Below are 19,202 nucleotides of genomic sequence, written 5' to 3'. Positions count from 1 at the left end.
CTATCTCGGTTCCTTGGTTTCCTCGCCTCCTAGTGACGATCTGCGGTACTACTGCTCTCTGGGTTTGAAGGAGGAAATCAAGCAAATAAAAATGGTGGCGCCCGTAAGATTCAGGAAGTTATGTTTGGTTATATTTCGTTGTTTGCAGAGAGTCAGACGAAGACGGCAACTTTTGGTGAATTTACTTGACAGAGTCGGCTTTTGGGAAGTGGATAAGACAAACGATGGTCTAATAAGGATTTACAGACGCAGGAAACGACGACAGACGCTGAGGTTCATCCCACTGCTAAGCAGAATCATCACTGGAAATCATGTGTCACGGTAGGGAAGCTAGTATTTTTATGAATGTCTGCAATGTCAGCTGACTGTAAGGAGATGACGCGGTCTGAACATGCAGTCTTTGTTATCAGAGAACTGAGCCAAGTTTTGAGCATCTCAAAAAGAACTGAAAACTGAAGAGCCTGGCACAAACACACACCAAGAAAGGCTGTCCACCTCTACACTGACAGCTCAGCCAGGCAGGGCAACAAGCTGCCAGGAGGTCCTTTGTAACTCTGAAGGACTATTAGCTGTGTGCCCCATAAAACTTTTCTCTCTGCAGAAGAAAGGCAACAAGACCTTGCTGAAAAAAAAAAAAAATGCCACAGGAAGTGATGTTTACAGTTTGTCACAAGCCATGTAGGGCACACAGCAAACATGCGAAAGACGATTCTCTGGTCAGATGGCACCTGACCAGATCTGTAACTAAATAGCTTGACGATAATTCAATAACAATGTATATATCAATAGACACATATCGATGATAGAAAAAAAAACGGTAAATAAAAAGTTTAATAACAGTTTTCCTTCCTTTTGCATTCTATCCTATCCTGTAGGTTAATATTTAATTCTCCCAACCAATCACAAACGCAGACCCAGGAACGATCCATCACCAAGCCCCGCCCCCTTCAAAGGGTTCAGAGAGCACACGTTCTTTTTAAAACGTGTGCTTTAAATGTATGTTTATTTCAGATAATGTATTTTAAGTTGTTTGGTTCACATTTTGATGTTTATGTAAAATTATTGTATTTTATTTCTTTTCAAACTATTTGTTGAAAGTTATCGCGAGATTTGCATAAATGAAGGAGGAGCAGAAGTCTGGAAAAGAGCTACAAGTAGCAGTCTCGTGTTTTCCTGTAGCTGTCAACGTATTTGTATTTATGTTTGTAATATTTTGTAAATTTATTGGTTATGATGTTTTAATTACTTCATATTTTAATTTAATTTAGAGTGTACAACGAAGAATTAATCTGTTAAAGACCTCCGAAGTGGCAGGCGGTCACGAGGTAACTTTTGTTAAAGTATGTGTCACCTAACTGTCTGTAAATGTATCTATTTCTAAAGCTTTGTCTTTATTTCTGTAGTTTTCACGGCGTTTATTAAAGAGTCCGTTTGAAGGAAGCCGTGCCAGTGTCGTCACTTTGGAGTTACAGTGCCTTATAGTCTGAAAAATACAGTATATCCCTAATACAATACATTCAAGGTTTCGATTATAATGTGGCAAAATGCAAAAAAAGGTTTCTTATGGAATACTTTTTTAAATGAGCTTTATTTAAAAAGATTAACATTCATCTCTTTAGCCCCTTTCTGAATACAGTTTTTAAAAATGAATTCTTCTCTTTTCAGAAAACTTGGGTCAGGTTTGCTTCTGTGGGCCTCTGTGTAAAACTGGTGTGGGGGAACAATGGCAGCTATAAAAATAACACAGGAATACTTCTTTGATCCTAATATATACTGGCTTAATATACTGAGCAAAGGGGGGGCTAATAAAAGCTATTAAAGTCCTGGGAAAAATCGATGTGGTACAAAATTGTTCAAGGCCAATAAATAATAATTATTATTGCTGGTAATACTGGTAAATCTGACGGAGCGTCTACAATATTTACACGCTCACTACTTGTTGATAAAAATTTGTTTATATAATTTGCCGTTATAAACGTCCCTAGTTGCTTTCTTTACATTTTCTCTATAATCACATTTTTTCTATTTATTGTATCATTCGTTTGCCCTACATGAAACAACTGATCTAATTTTTCCCCCAGACCTTTTATCAAAAATAACTAACTCGGGTTTTTGATTTCACGGTTTGTCATGTCTTACAGAAACGCTGTTCTAATCACGTTTCAACCCGTTCTGGCATCAGCCTTAACCTCATGAGCCAAACGCTCTGCTGGTACCTGCCGCCAGGATGCGGTCCTTGGTGATGTCGCGCGGCTTCAGGTGATGCTTGGCGGTCAAATGGCTCTGGAGGTCCGTCGCCCCCCCGCCGCAGTTCACGCGCTCCATGCACAGCTTGCACACGGCCGTGTTTCGGTCCAGAGGCCGGCCGGTGGGGTCCGGCTCCAGACCGAAGAACTGCCAGGCGCTGTGCTGGTGAGCGTTGGGGTTGCTCAGCAGCTTCTCGCTGCCGGGCAGGAAGTCGTATTTGTCGATCACGCTGGAGCTGGTGTAGAGAAACGGGCTCTGAATGGCGGGGGGGAAGGCGGAGCTGGGCGCCGAGCCCGAATCGCTGGTCGCCTCCGGGTTGGACACGGTCGTCACCTCGCTGATGACGGGCATGGGGCTCTGTGATTGGCTGCTGTCCGACCAGAGCGCCGTGCTGCTCGGCTCTGGGAGGGTGACCAGCTGGATGTCCTGCAGAAGGCGCAGGGCGGTTTCCTTGTCCCCGATCTCACATTTTGCATTGTCACCTGAAAAAAAAAAGGCCGATAAAGCAGAGCTTACACTGAGCTGCTTGAAGACAAATTTTTATTTCTGTTAACTTTGACAAACATGACTCCCAGCTAATTAAAAACCCTAAATTCAGTTAGAAAAATATACATTAAATGCAACTTCCACCCGCTGAAAGGTACGTCCACCTGCTGTGAACCTTTTACTTTTAGGCGGCTGCGTTTGCATTAATTACTGCATCAGCCTGTGGCTCTGCTCAGGCATTAGAAACGTCAGATCTGCTTTAATAGACGCGTCTCGGCTCCATAGTTGTCCTCCTGATGTTACGTCTCAGTAAAGGATTATAGATTCTATACCAGGTTTAACTTATATGATTTATATAGCGCCAGTTCACGTCACTTTAGCTCAAAGGCAGTTTACAGAATGGATTAAATTAAATCATCCTGACAGGTTGGTTAAAAAGGTTTCTATCCAGGAACCCCAGCAGATGGCGTCGAGTCATTAACCGTGGTCCATGAGCGATCAGTGTGCTTGTGTGGCGTCTGTCACTACCCGATCCGTACCATCAGCTCATTGGCGCATGCGCGAACAGAATAACTTCCAGTGGGAAATATTTTGTTTTTCTTACTTTTTTATTCTTTTGTATTTTTTCGAGGCAGGGGTTTCTTTTTGTATATCTTTGTATTTGCGGCAATAATGCATATGCTAAAAAATAAACAACAGAAATACATAAAAAATACATTGTTTTTTTTTAATAGCAAAAATGTTTCCCAGTTGTGGTTAGGGAAATAGAAATATATAAACCATTTCTTAAAGTACATAAACCCCCAGCTATAAACACACATAAGAGTACAGAAACATATTTGATTTTGAATTTTTTTGAAGTTTGAAGTTTTTTTTATCATTTATTTGATTTGCATATGTATGTATTTTGTGCTTAATAAATGTATTTTAATAAGGTTTGCCTTTGCTTTGGGTGTGTTTTTTGTTCTATTCCCTGTTCTATTTCCAAAAAAAAAAACAACAATGCGGCTACTATAATCACGAGGTCTTCTCTAGTTTATGATGTGTACACCAGAGGGCGCTAATTTCTCAATCGATAATTTTAACTTTCTAATAAAATTAATGTTTAGAACAAGATTATTTGTATAACGAAATTCACCGTATAATTAAGGATTAAATGTTTTTTCCAGTCCTGTTTGAACAAGCAATAAAACTAACAGAGTGCATTCAGACAAGACAGTTAAACGTTATGCAATGATAACTTCCCGGACTGGAGTATGCTGGAGCATATCCGATGATGATGTCAAGCAATATAATGGAGAGAATGTAAAACGTATCAATTTCTTTCAGAAAAGTCTTCAATATTTTATTTACGATATAGTTTAGCATTTTTTAATGATTTAAGTATAGAAATAATGTATTTTCAGTACCGTAATTACATTATTTTTTTGGCGACCCGGAAGTTATTCTGTTTGCGCTTGCGCAAATGAGCTGATGGTACGGATCGGGTAGTGACAGCGTCGTACCGTGTCCCCCTGGTCAGCATGCAGTGGCCCAACAGGTCCCGGTAGACGCTGCACTGGCGCTGGGACAAAATATCACACAGTGGACCAAATCATGGGTGACGCTGGACCTGAAGCAGCTTGGATTCAGCGCATATCCACTCTTGCACCAGAAGGTAGATTTTCTAAATAATAACCATGCACAACTCTACTGCCATCTTAAAAATAGAGCGTTAGACCACTGAACCCCATTAGAGTCCTTTTTCTGGTTTGCGCTTCTGATGTCGTCTCCGGTTCAGGACTAACTTAACAAAGGGGACGGTTTTTTTTTGTATTTTTTTTAGGTAATATTCAAATTTTCTCTAAAACTGATTTTTGGGTTTGAATTTTTCCAATTAGTGGAATAAATAAACAGTTTGATAACATTCAAAATCTAAGACTGGCCCACGTGAATCCGACCAGCCACCACGGCGCAGTAACCCAGCGGAGCGGCACTCACCCATCCCCAGACCCAAAAGCGAGGCGTAGTCCTTCCCGATCCAGACTTTGAGCTCCGCCCCCTCCGAGATGGGCTGGGACACCTTGTAGTAGATGTGGCGGTAAAACTGGAAAACCACCAGGTTGTGTTCGTCCTCGTTGCTCGTGTACGACACGTATCTGAAAACAGAGCGCCTGCAGTCAGTCCTGGTTCTGCCGACCGGGGGAAGAGGGGGGGGGGGGCCTTCAGGGTCAACGACTCACCTCATCCAGTTAGATTTGTTCTCATCCGATGCGTCGACGTATGTGAAGGCAAAATCATCTCGGATCTAGAAACAGAAGGAATATTTTTGTAAAACGCGGCATGAAATATTTTTCTGGAGCGCATGCAATGATTAGAAAAAGCTATCCCTATCAGGGGCGGTTCTAGACAGGGGCCAACAGGGGCCCATGCCCCTGCAGAAATGGCTCTGGCCCCTGTTATGGCCCCTGTACTAAAAGCATGATGTTAAATAAACTTCTCATAATTATTTGCAATGGCAAAGAAACCATAACTGATTGGTCACTTTGACCAATTTTTTTTTTACCTATACAGTTTTACTCTAAACAGAATTTAAAACTTAAGATGTTTCACGTTTAGCTTTAGCCGTATTGAGCAGGGGGCAAAGTTTTCAACTGCTGGATCACTTTATATTATTACACAGTTAAATATTGCCATTTTATTGTTTTTAATTATTTTTTTTCTGTGCCCCTGTGAAAAAACACTGGCCCCACCTTGGCCCCCCTGGTAAATTTGGTCTAGAACCGCCCCTATGACTAAAAATAAACACAATCACTGGTCAGCTGCTGGAAAAGTTGTTTTCTCCACTTTGCAAAATGCTTCCAGGTAAACAAAATGCTGTGTCTGTCCGGCAACTTACAGCCCAGGCGTATCGTAGCTTGTTCAGCGTTTGCCCCTTGCACAGCTCTCCCAAAAAGGGCCCAAACAGGACCCCCTGCTGAAGCTGACACTTGGCGTACACCTTCATCTCCGCCTGCTCGTCGCCAGAGGACGCAGCGTCCGCGCGGAGGCAGAGGCAGGCGGGCAGGGACAGCACGGCCCTGGAGGGCCCGCCGTGGAGCCACGGCTCGCCCGGCGGCACCACGGCGTCCGGGACGTAGCTGGAGTTGGAAGGCGTCTGGAGGAGCGGCACGTCCTCGTTCAGTTCTTCGTGACTGAGGTCCAGACCTGGGGAGAACACAGCGACGGCGAAATCAACCCCGTTATCATTGCACTTGGGAGGAGGGATGGAAGAGGTGCAGCATTCAGGTGACATGAAAAATCTAGAGTTTTGCAAAGATGCAGAACATTTTTACTGGTTTTCAGAGCAGCCGTTCAGACAAAAGGCCGCTGTTTAACGTGCCTCCCTACATGTGAAAGTGGCAGACCTACATAAGCCTTATACAACACATTCAAACCACCTGGGGTGGATGAAAGTGCTGCCAAAACAAAATGAGGCAAGACAAAAAGGTAATTAGACATTTTTCTTAACATTCATCCTGATAGTTACCACAGCACCTGAAATCACTGTCATACATGAGGCTTTTCTCAACAAAACTGAAGCATTGGCTGAAAGAACATCAACACTGTTAACATTAATACCTACGGAGCCCCTTAAGGGACATTGAAGGGTACCGGATACTTTCAGGTCTAAGTTTTATTTTTTATTTCCCTTCAATCTCCCTTTTGGGGCTCAGTAATAATCTGATTTTGACATGTGTTTTTTATTTCCTTTTCAATGTGATTTGTAATTTTATATTTCTCTTATATGAATCAAGAATTTGTAATTTTGAATTTGCACAAGCAATTTTAAAATAAAAAAATTGTTTTACTCAATCAAAAGCCTGACCAGGGACTGTAAATCAGCATTCTGCTAGAAGATCTATGTACGCTGCATCAGTTGCCCACCAGTAACAACGTCTTAGTTGTACTGTCCCTGTTAAAATAAATAAAATGATAAATGGGTGCTGCAGCATCTTTCTTTGCACATGTAGGCCAGCATTGAGACCAGCACATTTAACGACGTCGGGTTAAATGTCAGCTATATCAGCTCATCTGTGGCTTTCCTGGAAGGGTGCAAGAAAAACGTTGTTCGGTCTGAACCATCTGGACACAATTTAAAAACCAAAGAGAAGGTGGCAGAAATCTGCTTGCAGTCGCCATCCAGGTCAATACGCCATGAAATGCAAAACCCACAAAGGCTCTGCTCGCATGTAAAAAAAAAAAAAAAAAAAAAAAAAAAATCCATACTGGTGTCTGATGCCAGATACACCCGTGACTCCGACCAGCCAGTGAAATCATCCCCTGCAGACCAATCATTTTATAAATCCTGCTTACTGCAGTCCTTCCACCTCCAGGCTGGACACCGTCCATGCCTGACACTTGCACATTTTTCCTCTTGTTGCTGACCTTGCTCCAGATTTATTTTCTCTTTACTACCCCCCATCAGTAGTAATGCAGATACATCCACCTGGGTGTTGAGTTTTGACATTCAGCCTGTTTTCTAGAGTCAAACATTCTTTATTATCGCCATGTTACCGTAGTGAAATTTCTTTCTGACCACTCCAGCTAGGGGTACACATAAAAAAGACAAAATAAACAGGCAATGAACAAGGGTTACAGTGTTTTTTTTTCCCCTCATTATAGCATTCAAAAAAATAAAAAATTATAAAGTTTGTATGAACTTGTTCTAGCATCAGTCTTCCGGCAGAAAACGCTACATGTTGGGTTTGATATACTGAGTTCTACTGAAACGGAGAACATTCGGACTAATGGCAGTGGAAGTAACCGGATGATAGTTTAACAAACTAAAACTTCATGTTAAATAATCACTTTGGTCACAAAGCAATACAGTTGTTTTGTTTTAAATGGGAAAAGCTAACAGTTAAGATGTAAACACGAGGAAACAGTTCCCAAACTGAACATGCAGTTGTTTAAAATGATCTGTGCTGTTATGATTAGTGATGATGCATTTAATTTGTAGTCAGAACAATTTTTTTTTTTTTTTTTTTACTTTCCATTTCCATTTGATTTTTTCCAACTTGGGTTTCAAATACAACAAACCATCAGCCCCACAGCAACTAATGAATCCCACAGCTAGGACACGATCGACTCGGGTGGGACGACTTGTTCAGATCCCAGTGCCCAGACGAACTGAATAGAGGAAGGTTCCCATTTATTCCCACAAAAATCAGCCGTCACTTTCTGGTTAGGCTCATCCACAAAACAGGACAGGTCCGAACCGCAACAAACAAATAGGCTGCACTTCCCTCCACTCAGGACTTAAAATTGGTTCAGGGTCAGGAAAAAGGCAGACCCCACACATCCTGGACACAAACTGCTGACACTTTTACCTTCAGGTCGGCTCCTTGATCAGATTCATGCATATTTTCACCAATCCAACCACGCCTTTCGCTAATGTAAAAAAAAAAAAAAAAAACCTAGGCCGACACATAACTACAAAACAATACTTTTATTTCCCTTCTATACATTTATAAGGGCAGGTTGTGCTGTGCGTCTCTGTTCTGGACTCCGTTAAAGAAAAAAAAAATACCGATCTCCCCCCCGAGTAGAAAGCTGCTGCTCTGAGTAGTTCTTCCTCCCACTGCCATACTGGGGTTTTCGGTTTCAGAATCGGTGATATCAGCCAGGTCACTAAACTCAGCGTCCAACCAACCATGACTTCAACACGAGCACGAAAAAAAAGCCCCGCTCAACGGAACGCATATAACGTGCTTCAACATGGGAACGACAGGAAATAAGCCTTAAAGTGCGCCTTTCCCACGAGTGGAATTAGACGATTTTAATGAAGGCATATGGAGAATATTTAACCATAAGAAATAATGCTGTTGCTGCTGAAAAGTTGGCTTGATATGAGAAGTATTTGATGGAGAATTAAAGCTGTTTTTTTCACACTTCACTAATTCAACACAAAAAGGGGAAGTGGAGAGGGCGCATTGATTACAAAAAGCATTGAAAGAACATGGCAGCCAATCTTGATGAAGTTTAATCAGGTATGGTTAAGTTCTAAGTTTTCGTATGTTTAAACATACTCAACTAAATCATTAATTGGCTATATTCAACATATGCAATTAATATTGGGATGGTGTGAGTTATTGAATAATTGAGATGTTCATCTTTTTGCAAGCATTGGTCACCCATCCTTCTAAAAATGAGTTGACATTAATTGTCTTGTAAGTGTTTAATTTGTGCCAACCTCACTTTATATTGTTCATATAGGCTATATGTATATTTACAGCTGAAGTAAAGGTAGTATTATTAAAGTAGAGAAATATGCAGTAGCCCTAACAGTGTTGGGAGGAAAAATAGGTGAATGGAAACTAAAATATATAAATAGAAAAGTAGAAATGGAAGTGCCAAAATTTGACACAGAATAAATTATTGCTTTCATTCTATAAAGTTCTGTTCTTAATCTTGTGGGTCTCTGACTATGGAACACCTTTAAACTATAACTGAGTGCAGCAGTAACATTTCTGACAGTACGACATACAGCTGCCTCTGAAAGATGTTCTGCGTCTCCCTATGTTATTAAAAAGCTGTCGTTGGTATATAAAAAAAGGAGCAGCACAAAAAATTGTTCAGAACTGAGAGTGTTCCCTCGTTGTGTTAGAAAAGCGATGTGCGGCTGAGAATATTGAAATAAATCATCTGAGGACCCCAAAGTGCTTTACATTGGTCAATCATTCACCCATTGACACCCTGACGGTGGTGAGCTATGTTAGTAGCCTCAGCTGCCCTGGAGCAGACAGACAGAAGAGAGGCTGCAATACACCACATGCTTGAGCTAAATCTCACCGCAGAAAATGTAAATAATTTAATGGAAATAAGAGTGGAACTCTGAAAGATGTGCACATCTCTCAGTTCCTCCTTAGTAGAACCCCTACTCTGAAATCAAAATAAGTTATAAAGCTATACAGCTCTTTAAAAAAAAAAAAAAAAAAAAAAAAAAAAAAAAAAAAAAAAAAAAATTCAAAGAATTTTGTCTTTTTCATGTAATAGGGCTAAATCAGTTTTATCTAAACTAAATAACCTAAGAGAAATTATTGCTGTAACTTGATTATTTTATTAAACCATGTAGCTTGATATAACCTCAGGTTTTGGACAGGCGTAATGCGTGTCAAGTGAACGCTCAGGGAAGTTTGTGCGTTTGCTCAGACACGTGAAAAAATTAGGGGGAACATTGATTCCGTGTCTGTGGGCACAAACCTACGGAGCCCTAGAGGGGTCATCACAAAATGTTTTGCGTGTTGGGAGAATGTGCGCTCGTTTTACTAAATCGTTTTACTAAATCGTACGCTCGTTTTAATAAATCGTGTGCACAATTTACTATATTGTGCTCTCGTTTTACTATAGTGTGAGCTCATTTTACTAAATTGAGCTCTCATTTTAAGCATAGTAAAACGAGGGCACGATTTATTAAACGAGTGCACAATTTACTAAAACGAGGGCACGATTTAGTGAACATGGTTATAGAACATTGTGTGCACGGTCTGCTTAAACGTGGCCACAATATGTAAAACGTGCACTCAATATTGTCTTGACACATGTAAACATGAGCACGTTATAGTATATTCGAGATTTCGACCTACCAAAACGCACCCACGAATAATTAAAACGTGTGCTCGAATAAGTTTTATTGATTCGAGGACTCAATTAAAAGAAAACGTGCTCACGTTTTATTAATTCGAGGGCTCAATTAAAGAAAACGTGCTCACAAATTATCACGACCTGAAAAAAAAATATCACTTATAGTGAGCTCTCCCGGTCTCCGTACAAACCTGACCCTCAAAGCTGCCTTAGCGTGGCTTCTGTGCCGTGCTGCACGCGCGCAGGTGTCTAGGCGGTGCCATGGCAACCAACAAAGCAGGTTCAACGCAGACTTGGCATCAGCGCATGCGTAACGGAATCATTTACATTGTGTAATTAATCGGCCAAAAAAAAAAAAAAATAATAAAAAAAAATTATAATAATAATGCGGCATAATAAATAATGGAGAAAACTCCAGCATCTACATCCGGTGGCCACCTCGTCATCAGGTGACACCCATGCAGTTAATCCTACAGCAATGCCCAGACGCACGGCTTCGCCCAGCGAGCCTCGTGACGTTGTGAGAAACGTGCGTGGAAATTGTTTCGATATTACAAAGAGCGCTAGATTCATTTATCCGCCTCAATGACTGCTTTAACCCGTTTCACTTGAACACGAAAGCGCTCAAGGGCCCAATGGCAACACGCCGATATGTAGGGCAGGATTGCATCCAACGCTGCAGCCAGACTCAAATTCAGGGGGGGCGGGTGGGGTGGGGGAGAAATATGTCGATGGGTGCTTCCACCCGGTCGCAGAAACCCTAAATGTAGCACAACATTACCTTGGGTCTCCAGCACACATCCAGGGGTCGTGGAGCCGATGCTCTCGTTGAACTCGGCTGGATGTCGACGCTTCAGATGGCTCCGCAGGTTCGTGGTGTTCCCCTTCGCGCACACGATCTTTCGGCATAACCTGCACACCACCTCGTCGGGATTCAGAGGCCGGCCGTTCTCGCCGGCCTTATAGCCGAAGTAGAGCCACACGAACGACTTCGCTCTCGGCTTGATGATGAGATCCATGTTTTTTGCGGCCGCCCCCCTCCGTCTCTGCAGAGCGGCTGGCCGTGGAGCTTCCGCCAGAGCTGCGTGGGATAGAAGCGGCCCGTGGAAAACTAGGCCGAGGCTTTTAATGTGCGAAAGGTAACGCCGATTCCGAGGACCGCGTTTGTGCGGGGTGCCTGCACATCGGTCTGCTGTTTAGAGGTTTGGTCCAAGCGTCCATCCAGGGCCCGGTGAGAGAAAAAACACAAAATCCCTGTTAGCAGCGCGCGGTCTATCTGCTCTATTTCTATGTGTTCGCGTCTTCGTCAGTCGACCAACGACAACACGGGTTGCCAGATAATGCTCTCTACGCAGTTGCACGAATGCACTACAAAACAAAATCCAAATAGAACAAAATAATAATAATAATAATAATAATATAAAAATAAAAAATTAAAGTTAGAATTGAGCTCCTTTAAAACACTCCAATGTATTAAAAACAAGACCTGCAGGTCTCATCACCCCAGTGGTCAGTGGTCTCCCCTCCCTTCCCCCACTGCCTTTATTAAATTGTCCACATAGCAACATGTCCCCTTACATTATAGACAGCCCCACCCTGCTCTGCGTGCCCTGGTAAAGACAGTAACCGCCTACAGGCCCATCAGGTGTGATGCTCTTATGCCCAGCCAACTAACTATGCATGAGACACATGCACATGGAAGCATTAAAGGTTTATTAAAGGGTATCATTTTCTCGTTTTCAGTGAAATTCCGAACTACTGCCACTATCAAGTAACCCGCACCCCAATGTTCTCTTTTCTTCGTTCTAATGCTTTGAAATGAATGAGAAAATTTAAAAATAAATAAATAAATAAGCGTAATTGGCAGGTGCAGTTCAATAAAGAATACAGTAAATCGGTATTGACTGGAAGACTGCAGACAGAAGATGCTCATTTGGACTGGGTAGTAACAATGTTGTTAGGAATAGCTACAAAGATATTTGGAAAATCTATTAAGAAACCAATGTGATAGCTTTCTGACAATACGGGTGAGATAAAAAAAAAAATGATACCTCGCACTTTCAATTGTGTCAATCTCTTTGACCAGGAAAGACTACATTATGGAAATCTGGATGATAAATAAGAGGTGGTTATCCAATCAAAACTGAGCCTTCGTCTATAAGAATTAGCCCTAGCTCTGAAAACGTGAACTCACCGACACTTCAAACGTGGAGACTAGAACAATAATATACAAGCTTGATTTAAACCCACCTGCATGGGTGTGAATTTGCTGCACTGATGATAATTATAAAACATGGAATGGATCCTAAAAAGTATACATATTTGATGTACTTTTATTGGCAAAACCAGGTATTAAAAAAAACTTTATTTAAAATGAACACAAATTTTTTTCTCTCTCACTATCAGACATTAAAGGCGACATATGCTGTTCAGTTCTTTTCACATTGAAATCATACAGCGGTGGTCTATATGCAGTGGTTTGGTCTGAATTCCTCGTTAACTTACCCCCACATTCCCCCTTTATACCCCTGTTCTGAGACGCTTCTGAGGGCAACTCGTTCTGGCGTGGTCTCTTTAAATCTAAAGGAGGCACGTCACCCCCCGCCCCCCCTCCAGGTTGCAGAGTGTTCCACTCCCGCCCCGCTCAGACATTTTTGTAGCATGCTGGGGACGATATAACAAGAACGCGAATACTTGTCCCTGTGGTCTCAAACTCAAATCCTCGAGGGCGGATGCTGTGCAGCTTTTAGATGTGTCCCTTATCCTACGCGTCTGGATCAAATGGCTAAACTGCCTCGCTAGCATGCAGTCAAACTCTGCAGAGCTCTGCTAATGTCTGGCGCGGCGAAGCAGTGATGCATCTACAAGGCGCAGGATGCCGGCCAATGAGAGCCACTGACTTATCCAGTTGCCATCCTTGAGCGTAGACCAACAAAATTGTTCCGAGAAATAAAAGTGGTGGACGACCTTGTTTAGCAGCTCGGCAGCAAATAATGTGACGCTAATTGTTCCAAACATGTAGTAGAAAACAGTGAAAACTGAACGGCTAGAAAAATATGAGCCAAAAAGTATCTATAGATACCTACGCAGCTCCTGGACAGACTACATTCAGATTTTCTGCACTCCTAGAGACTCCAAGAACACAGCGAAATGTATTTAAGGGCCAAAAAGTGGATTTTGCAAGTTGTGTCCCCTTTAAATCAGGCTCAACATTTGTTGTTCCGGGTCAGTTTGGTAATTTAGCAAAGTTATTATCATTTGCTAAATGCAATCATTGAGACATTTCTGAGACACTTAATGATAGAAGTCGGCCTATACAAAGGTTACAATGCCTTTAGCAAGAAAGTCCAGAGGACATTAGGCCTGTAACTCCAAAGTGACAACACTGGCACGGCTTCCTTCAAACGGGCTCTTTAATAAACGCCATAAACGCCTTAAACTCGTGACCGCCTGCCACTTTGGAGGTCTTTAACAGATTAATTCTTCGTTGTCCACTCTTTGACAGCTACAGGAAACACGAGACTGCTACTTGTAGCTCTTTTCCAGACTTCTGCTCCCTCTCATATATGCAAATCTCGCTGCCTTTCTCATAAATGCAAATCTCGCGATAACTTTCCCACAAATAGTTTGAAAAGAAATAAAATACAATAATTTTACATAAACCTCAAAATGTGAACCAAATAACTTAAAATCCATTATCTGAAATAAACATTTTTTTTTTTTCCAAGAAATAAATTATTTCACTGACACTTACACTCCCACCAAAATCACTAATTTGTTTCAATGGGATTTTCCAATGAGGGTCAGGATTAAAGTCTGTTTTAATCTGTATTAGTCTCAGCGCCACTACCCTATGAATAGGTGTTTCTAAATATATCAACTTTGTCAGTGGTTTTCCTTTGTCAAATGTCGTTTCACTTGTCTTTAGTTTCACCTTTCGAACCTTGCCATCTGGGCTCTCTAGAGTCTCTACCAGTAGAGCTAGCTTCCATTTACATCTTGGAGCATTATCATCTTGCAGGATCACAATGTCAATAATGTGCAGGTTCCGTGAAACTTTCTGCCATTTCTGTCACTGTTGGAGTTTTATCAGATATTCTTGTTTCCATCTTTGCCAAAACTCATTTGCAAGAAATTGTTCTCTTCTCCATCTTTTGTTCAATACAAATCCTCTCTGGAAAGCTGTCCTGGAGGGGGGAGAATAACTAAAGACTTCATCGTTAATATGTGATTGGGAGTTGAAGGCTCTGGACCCAAGGGATCATTAAGATACTCCACACTTAAAGTCTAAGTCGCACGTAAAATGTATTTTAACGCAGATGCATTCAAATAGTCACCAGAGTAAAGAAATGTATATTATATGTGAATTATGTGCGCCGTTTGGAAGTAATTTCGATAAAACTTGCAGTATATGCGAATGAGCCCGAACATTCTTCAATGGGGCTGATCCGGTATGTGACGTCACACACAGAACGAGTACCGTGCATCCGGCAATAACACTGTCTGCTAACACTACGTCTTTCCTCGCTCGTGAAGTGTGAATTGCATAAAACACTTTTGTCACTGCCGGCAATCCAGTCCTTTCGCGTTTCTTTTACGAATTTATCCCATTTCTTTCGGACCTTTTAATCCATCGGCCAAGTATGTAGCGCTACTTTCTGGCCTGCACTAGACCGCGGTGAAGTTGGTTTGATATTGGACATTCAAGCTCCGCGGAGTCAGCGGAGCACTCTGGATAAACAAAAATCAAATCAGATTTGTTGACGGTCCCTAACTGTATCACCGCGTATGGGAGAAGGGAGCATCTGAGAGACGCTGGCCGAAATCGGAGTCCTTCAACCTGATCAATCGAGAGCTAGATCCCGCTGACTCCGCGGAGCTTCAATGTCCAATGTCAAACCAACTTCACCGCGGTCTGCACTACAGCAACCAACTACGCACCTAGAAGGCATTTTATCTTGTAATTAGTTCAGCAATATTTTTTATAAGCGCTTGCTCAAAGTACACGTGGATCCGCAGATTTGGTGTGTGAAAGAAGATACCGGAAAACATCCATATATCCTGGTTCGCCGTACCGGTTGTACAATGTAAACAATGTGTGTTTCTATGCAAGTTCGATTTGCGCGTTCTCGATGTTCTTCTTGAATTGACGTCACACTTGTCGGAAATGGCCGATGGCAGCACTCAAACGCGAAATACCATAATCTGCGTAAAAAATGTGTGATATTTCATGTTTAAACTTAATTTGAACACTTTTGATACATGAATATTCAAAGTTTACCTTGTTCTGGAAGTTATTTAACAGTTTTCAGGATATTTATTCGGTACAAGACTTAGACTTTAAGGGTCTGCTGTTAATGATGGCCATTGTCTCGTAAAGGAGCATTCTTAGACTAGTTGTATCAAGTCTGTTTGAGAATTTATCTAACATTGCTGTTAGTATGCTTCGCACTGTTTGAATTTGCCGTTCCCAGATGCCTCCCATGTGACTAGCTGATGGAACGTTCATCACAAACTCGCAACCAATAGCTCTTTGTGGTTCTTGGTCCATATCCTTCATTAACTCCAAAAACTCTCTTCTGGCTCCCGTAAAATTTGTCCCTTGGTCATGTCTTAGTTGTCAAACAGGACCTCTTATGGCAGTCAGAACCCAAAGAGCATTCATGAAAGCATCAGTTGATAAGTCATCAAGTGTTTCAATATGCACAGCTCGTGAACATAAGCAGGTGAACAATAATCCATATCTTTTGACTTCCTTTCTTCCTTCCTTTACCATGAATGGGCCAAAACAGTCAACACCGCAATATGTAAAAGTAGGTGCTGTTTTTGTTCTTACTCCTGGTAACTGCCATCTGTTGGACATTTGTTGGTCTTTCTATATCGCCTACATTTAACACAGTGGTAAATGTGCGAAGAAACCATACTTCCACATCCTAAAATCCATATGCCATTTGCACGCAATTCATTTATGGTCATGCCTCTTCCTTGGTGATGTACACGTTCATGGTAGTGTTTAACGAGGAGAGCTGATACATGGGACTCCTTGGTAAGAATTGCGGGATGTTTGACATGATGATGCAAAGCTGATTGGGACAATCATCTTCCCACCCTGAGAACATCGGACTTGTCCAAGAAAGCATTTAGCATTTATTTTAGGCCAACCGTGAAGCTTGTCTCTGAAGCATTTTCCCATGGTGACTAGATCTCCAAAACGTTTTTCCAGCACTTTCCAGGCTGAGTCATATGCTTCGTCTGTCCCCACTAGAAGAAAACCTTCAACTGCTTTCTTTGCGGGTTCCACCAAGATACTTTCTGAGATAATAGAGTCTCTCATTCTTTGGAATGTTTTTCCTTTCTATCAGGGTTTCAAAGGACAACTGCCAATCTTTGAACTTTAAGGGGTCACCAGTGAACAATGCAGGTTCTGGAGTCGGAAGACGATTAGCGCTTATTGCTTCTGCTAGTATGCCAACTCATAATTTGACTGTTGTTGAGCTGCAACCGAGGAAACCTGTGTGGCTTGAGGGATGAATGGTGGACTTGATGTTTTAGGTGTTTGGCTTATGGTGGCCTTAGGTTGTTCATCAGGCTTGGTTTATTACTGTAGGAATATGTGGCACAGATCCAACGATTTTAGCATTATGGAAATGGGTAATATTTAGAGCTGGAGAAGAACTGTGTGCTGTGACAGGGATTGCTTGGATTTCACTTTCTGCTTTAATGCTCTGTGATGAACTCTGACTTTCAGAAATACTTTCAGCTTCATCATAAACCTTTACGCGTGCCTTTGGGGCATTCAATTTTTTAACTTCTTTCAAGCGTTTAATCTTTCTTCGCTGCTCTTCCATTGCTTGCTGCCTTTCCAAATTCTCGCGTTCTAGTTTTTGTAACTCAATTGTTTCTTTTTCTTGCTCTTCCATAACTGCTAATATTTCTTGAGATGCAGCTGCCTCCGCCTCTGCTTCCAATCTCTTGGTTGTTTGTGAACTACCTGAACTACTTTTAGAGCTTCTGGATTTTGACCTTGATGTCGTACTTTCAGATCCTAAGCATGACCCAAAATCTGGCCACGGCTCTTCGTCGCCTTCTGCAGAGTCTCCTTGCAGTTGTTTCTCAGCTCTTCTGACAATGAAGGCAGAAAGTGATGTACATGCATCTACTTTGCGTCTTGCGTCTGCACCAGGAGTGTGTATTTGTCGTATTTCTTCATAAATGGTTTGCATATATATGCAGGCGACGTTTACATTGTTAATCGGCTCCATTAATTCACTGTCTTAAGCTTCTTTTCCTTTTATTACTTTGCTCAGTCTTGCTTCATATCTCCATTTTTCAAAACCGACTGCATATCTGTGTTGAAGCATTTTAGGTTTCTCTTGAAGCTCTTTTCGGTTAACGTTCTAACTCTTTCACTTCTCTGAACAGTCTGTGGTTCTGAGATTTGCTCAGTATCATTTTCCTCCACTTCAGTACTTGATAGAGCATAGAGTTCTTTATGATATTTGTCAGTCATTTTATAAGTCTGGTTAAATGTCACTAAATGCTCTTTTTAAATTGCAAAATACTCCTTCAAATTTCTAACTTATGTGACTTGAATATTACTTTATACTGTATCTGTAATGAGATTCACTCTTAATACAGATGTATTTCAACTTAAAGAAATTTGTTAACTTCCCACTTAGTTTGACCTCAAGACACGTACACTTTCCTTAACAACAACACATCACTTTGAAGTTCAGTAGAGAATAAGGAACCTTTTGACAAATGGGTTGTAGAAACTTTTGTGACTTTAAACTTCACCTAATCCACTCTTATTCTACTTTTAACACTGTCCTTAATTCATTTCCACCGAACTTCTGTTGTACAAGGTTGTTGTTGCTGCTGTGCTTGGTTTCTTGAAAACGGTGATCTTGACAAATGGCGCCCTCTTGTGTTACACCACGGCACTGTCACTCACTGCAGCGGCCGTGCGTTGGCTGGGCGAGTTACAGTGTAACTCCAAAGTGACAACACTTTAATAAACGCCTTAAACTCGTGACAGCCTGCCACTTCGGAGGTTTTTAACAGATTAATTCTTGGTTGTCCACTCTTGACAGCTACAGGAAACACGAAACTGCTACTTGTAGCTCTTTTCCAGACTTCTGCTCCTTCTCTTATATGCAAATCTCGCAGTCTTTCTCATTTACGCAAATCTCGCGATAACTTTCAACAAATAGTTTGAAAAGAAATAAAATACAATAATTTTACACAAACCTCAAAATGTGAACCAAACAACTTAAAATACATTATCTGAAATAAACATATTTTTTTTTTCTCCAAGAAATAAATTATTTCACTGACACTTACAACGCCTTTACAAGTTTCTGTTTCGTTCACAACATTTGAGTCTGTGGATGCATTTTAGAGGAAATTCTCAAGCCCAACATTTCCCTAATGTGGCTTGGGAGAACCAGCAGAGGTTAGCCAAGAAATCAGGAAGAGAACTGGGGACCTCCATGGTTCTGGTTGATTACTGGGTACAAGTTCCTGATGCCTGAAGGTGCCACATTCATCTGTTTAAACAATCATGTGCAAGAGTGAAAACCACGGGAGTGACCAGCCAACACAACATCACCACCAGGCGTCATCTGTGCATCAACCCCCATAATAAAAGCACCAGACGTCATGACAACGCTGTGTGAAGCTGGTGAGTTTCTTCATCCACAGTGAAACGAGTCCTGTACCAACACAGGCTCAAAGAATATTCATAGAGGAAGAAGCTGCTACTTCAAAAATCAACATAAAGAGACAGTTTGGAAATGCAATCCGGGACAAAGACCTTACATTTTCTTCTGATCTGAAACTTGAATTGTTTCACTGAGCTGAAA

General features: G+C 41.5%; 1 protein-coding gene across 2 annotated transcripts in view; it reads right to left on the bottom strand.

The window, feature by feature from the left end:
* LOC105931479 overlaps nt 1-19,202 on the bottom strand; it is a 29,641-nt gene that overhangs the window by 5,852 nt on the left and 4,587 nt on the right. Inside the window, exons 1-5 of one of the 2 annotated variants that reach the window (XM_012870161.3) lie at nt 11,120-11,745; nt 5,612-5,919; nt 4,956-5,020; nt 4,714-4,871; nt 2,217-2,729 (exon numbers count right to left, since the gene is read on the bottom strand). In XM_012870161.3, the coding sequence (XP_012725615.2) occupies nt 2,217-2,729; nt 4,714-4,871; nt 4,956-5,020; nt 5,612-5,919; nt 11,120-11,357 (1,282 nt within the window). In that variant the 5' untranslated portion in view covers nt 11,358-11,745. Of the gene's footprint in view, nt 1-2,216; nt 2,730-4,713; nt 4,872-4,955; nt 5,021-5,611; nt 5,920-11,119; nt 11,746-19,202 lie in introns of those variants that run through there. The other variant, XM_012870160.3, reaches the window with a different exon arrangement.

Source organism: Fundulus heteroclitus, chromosome 5 (assembly GCF_011125445.2).
Source record: "Fundulus heteroclitus isolate FHET01 chromosome 5, MU-UCD_Fhet_4.1, whole genome shotgun sequence".
NCBI lineage: Eukaryota > Metazoa > Chordata > Actinopteri > Cyprinodontiformes > Fundulidae > Fundulus > Fundulus heteroclitus.
This window is presented reverse-complemented; position numbering and strand designations above follow the sequence as displayed.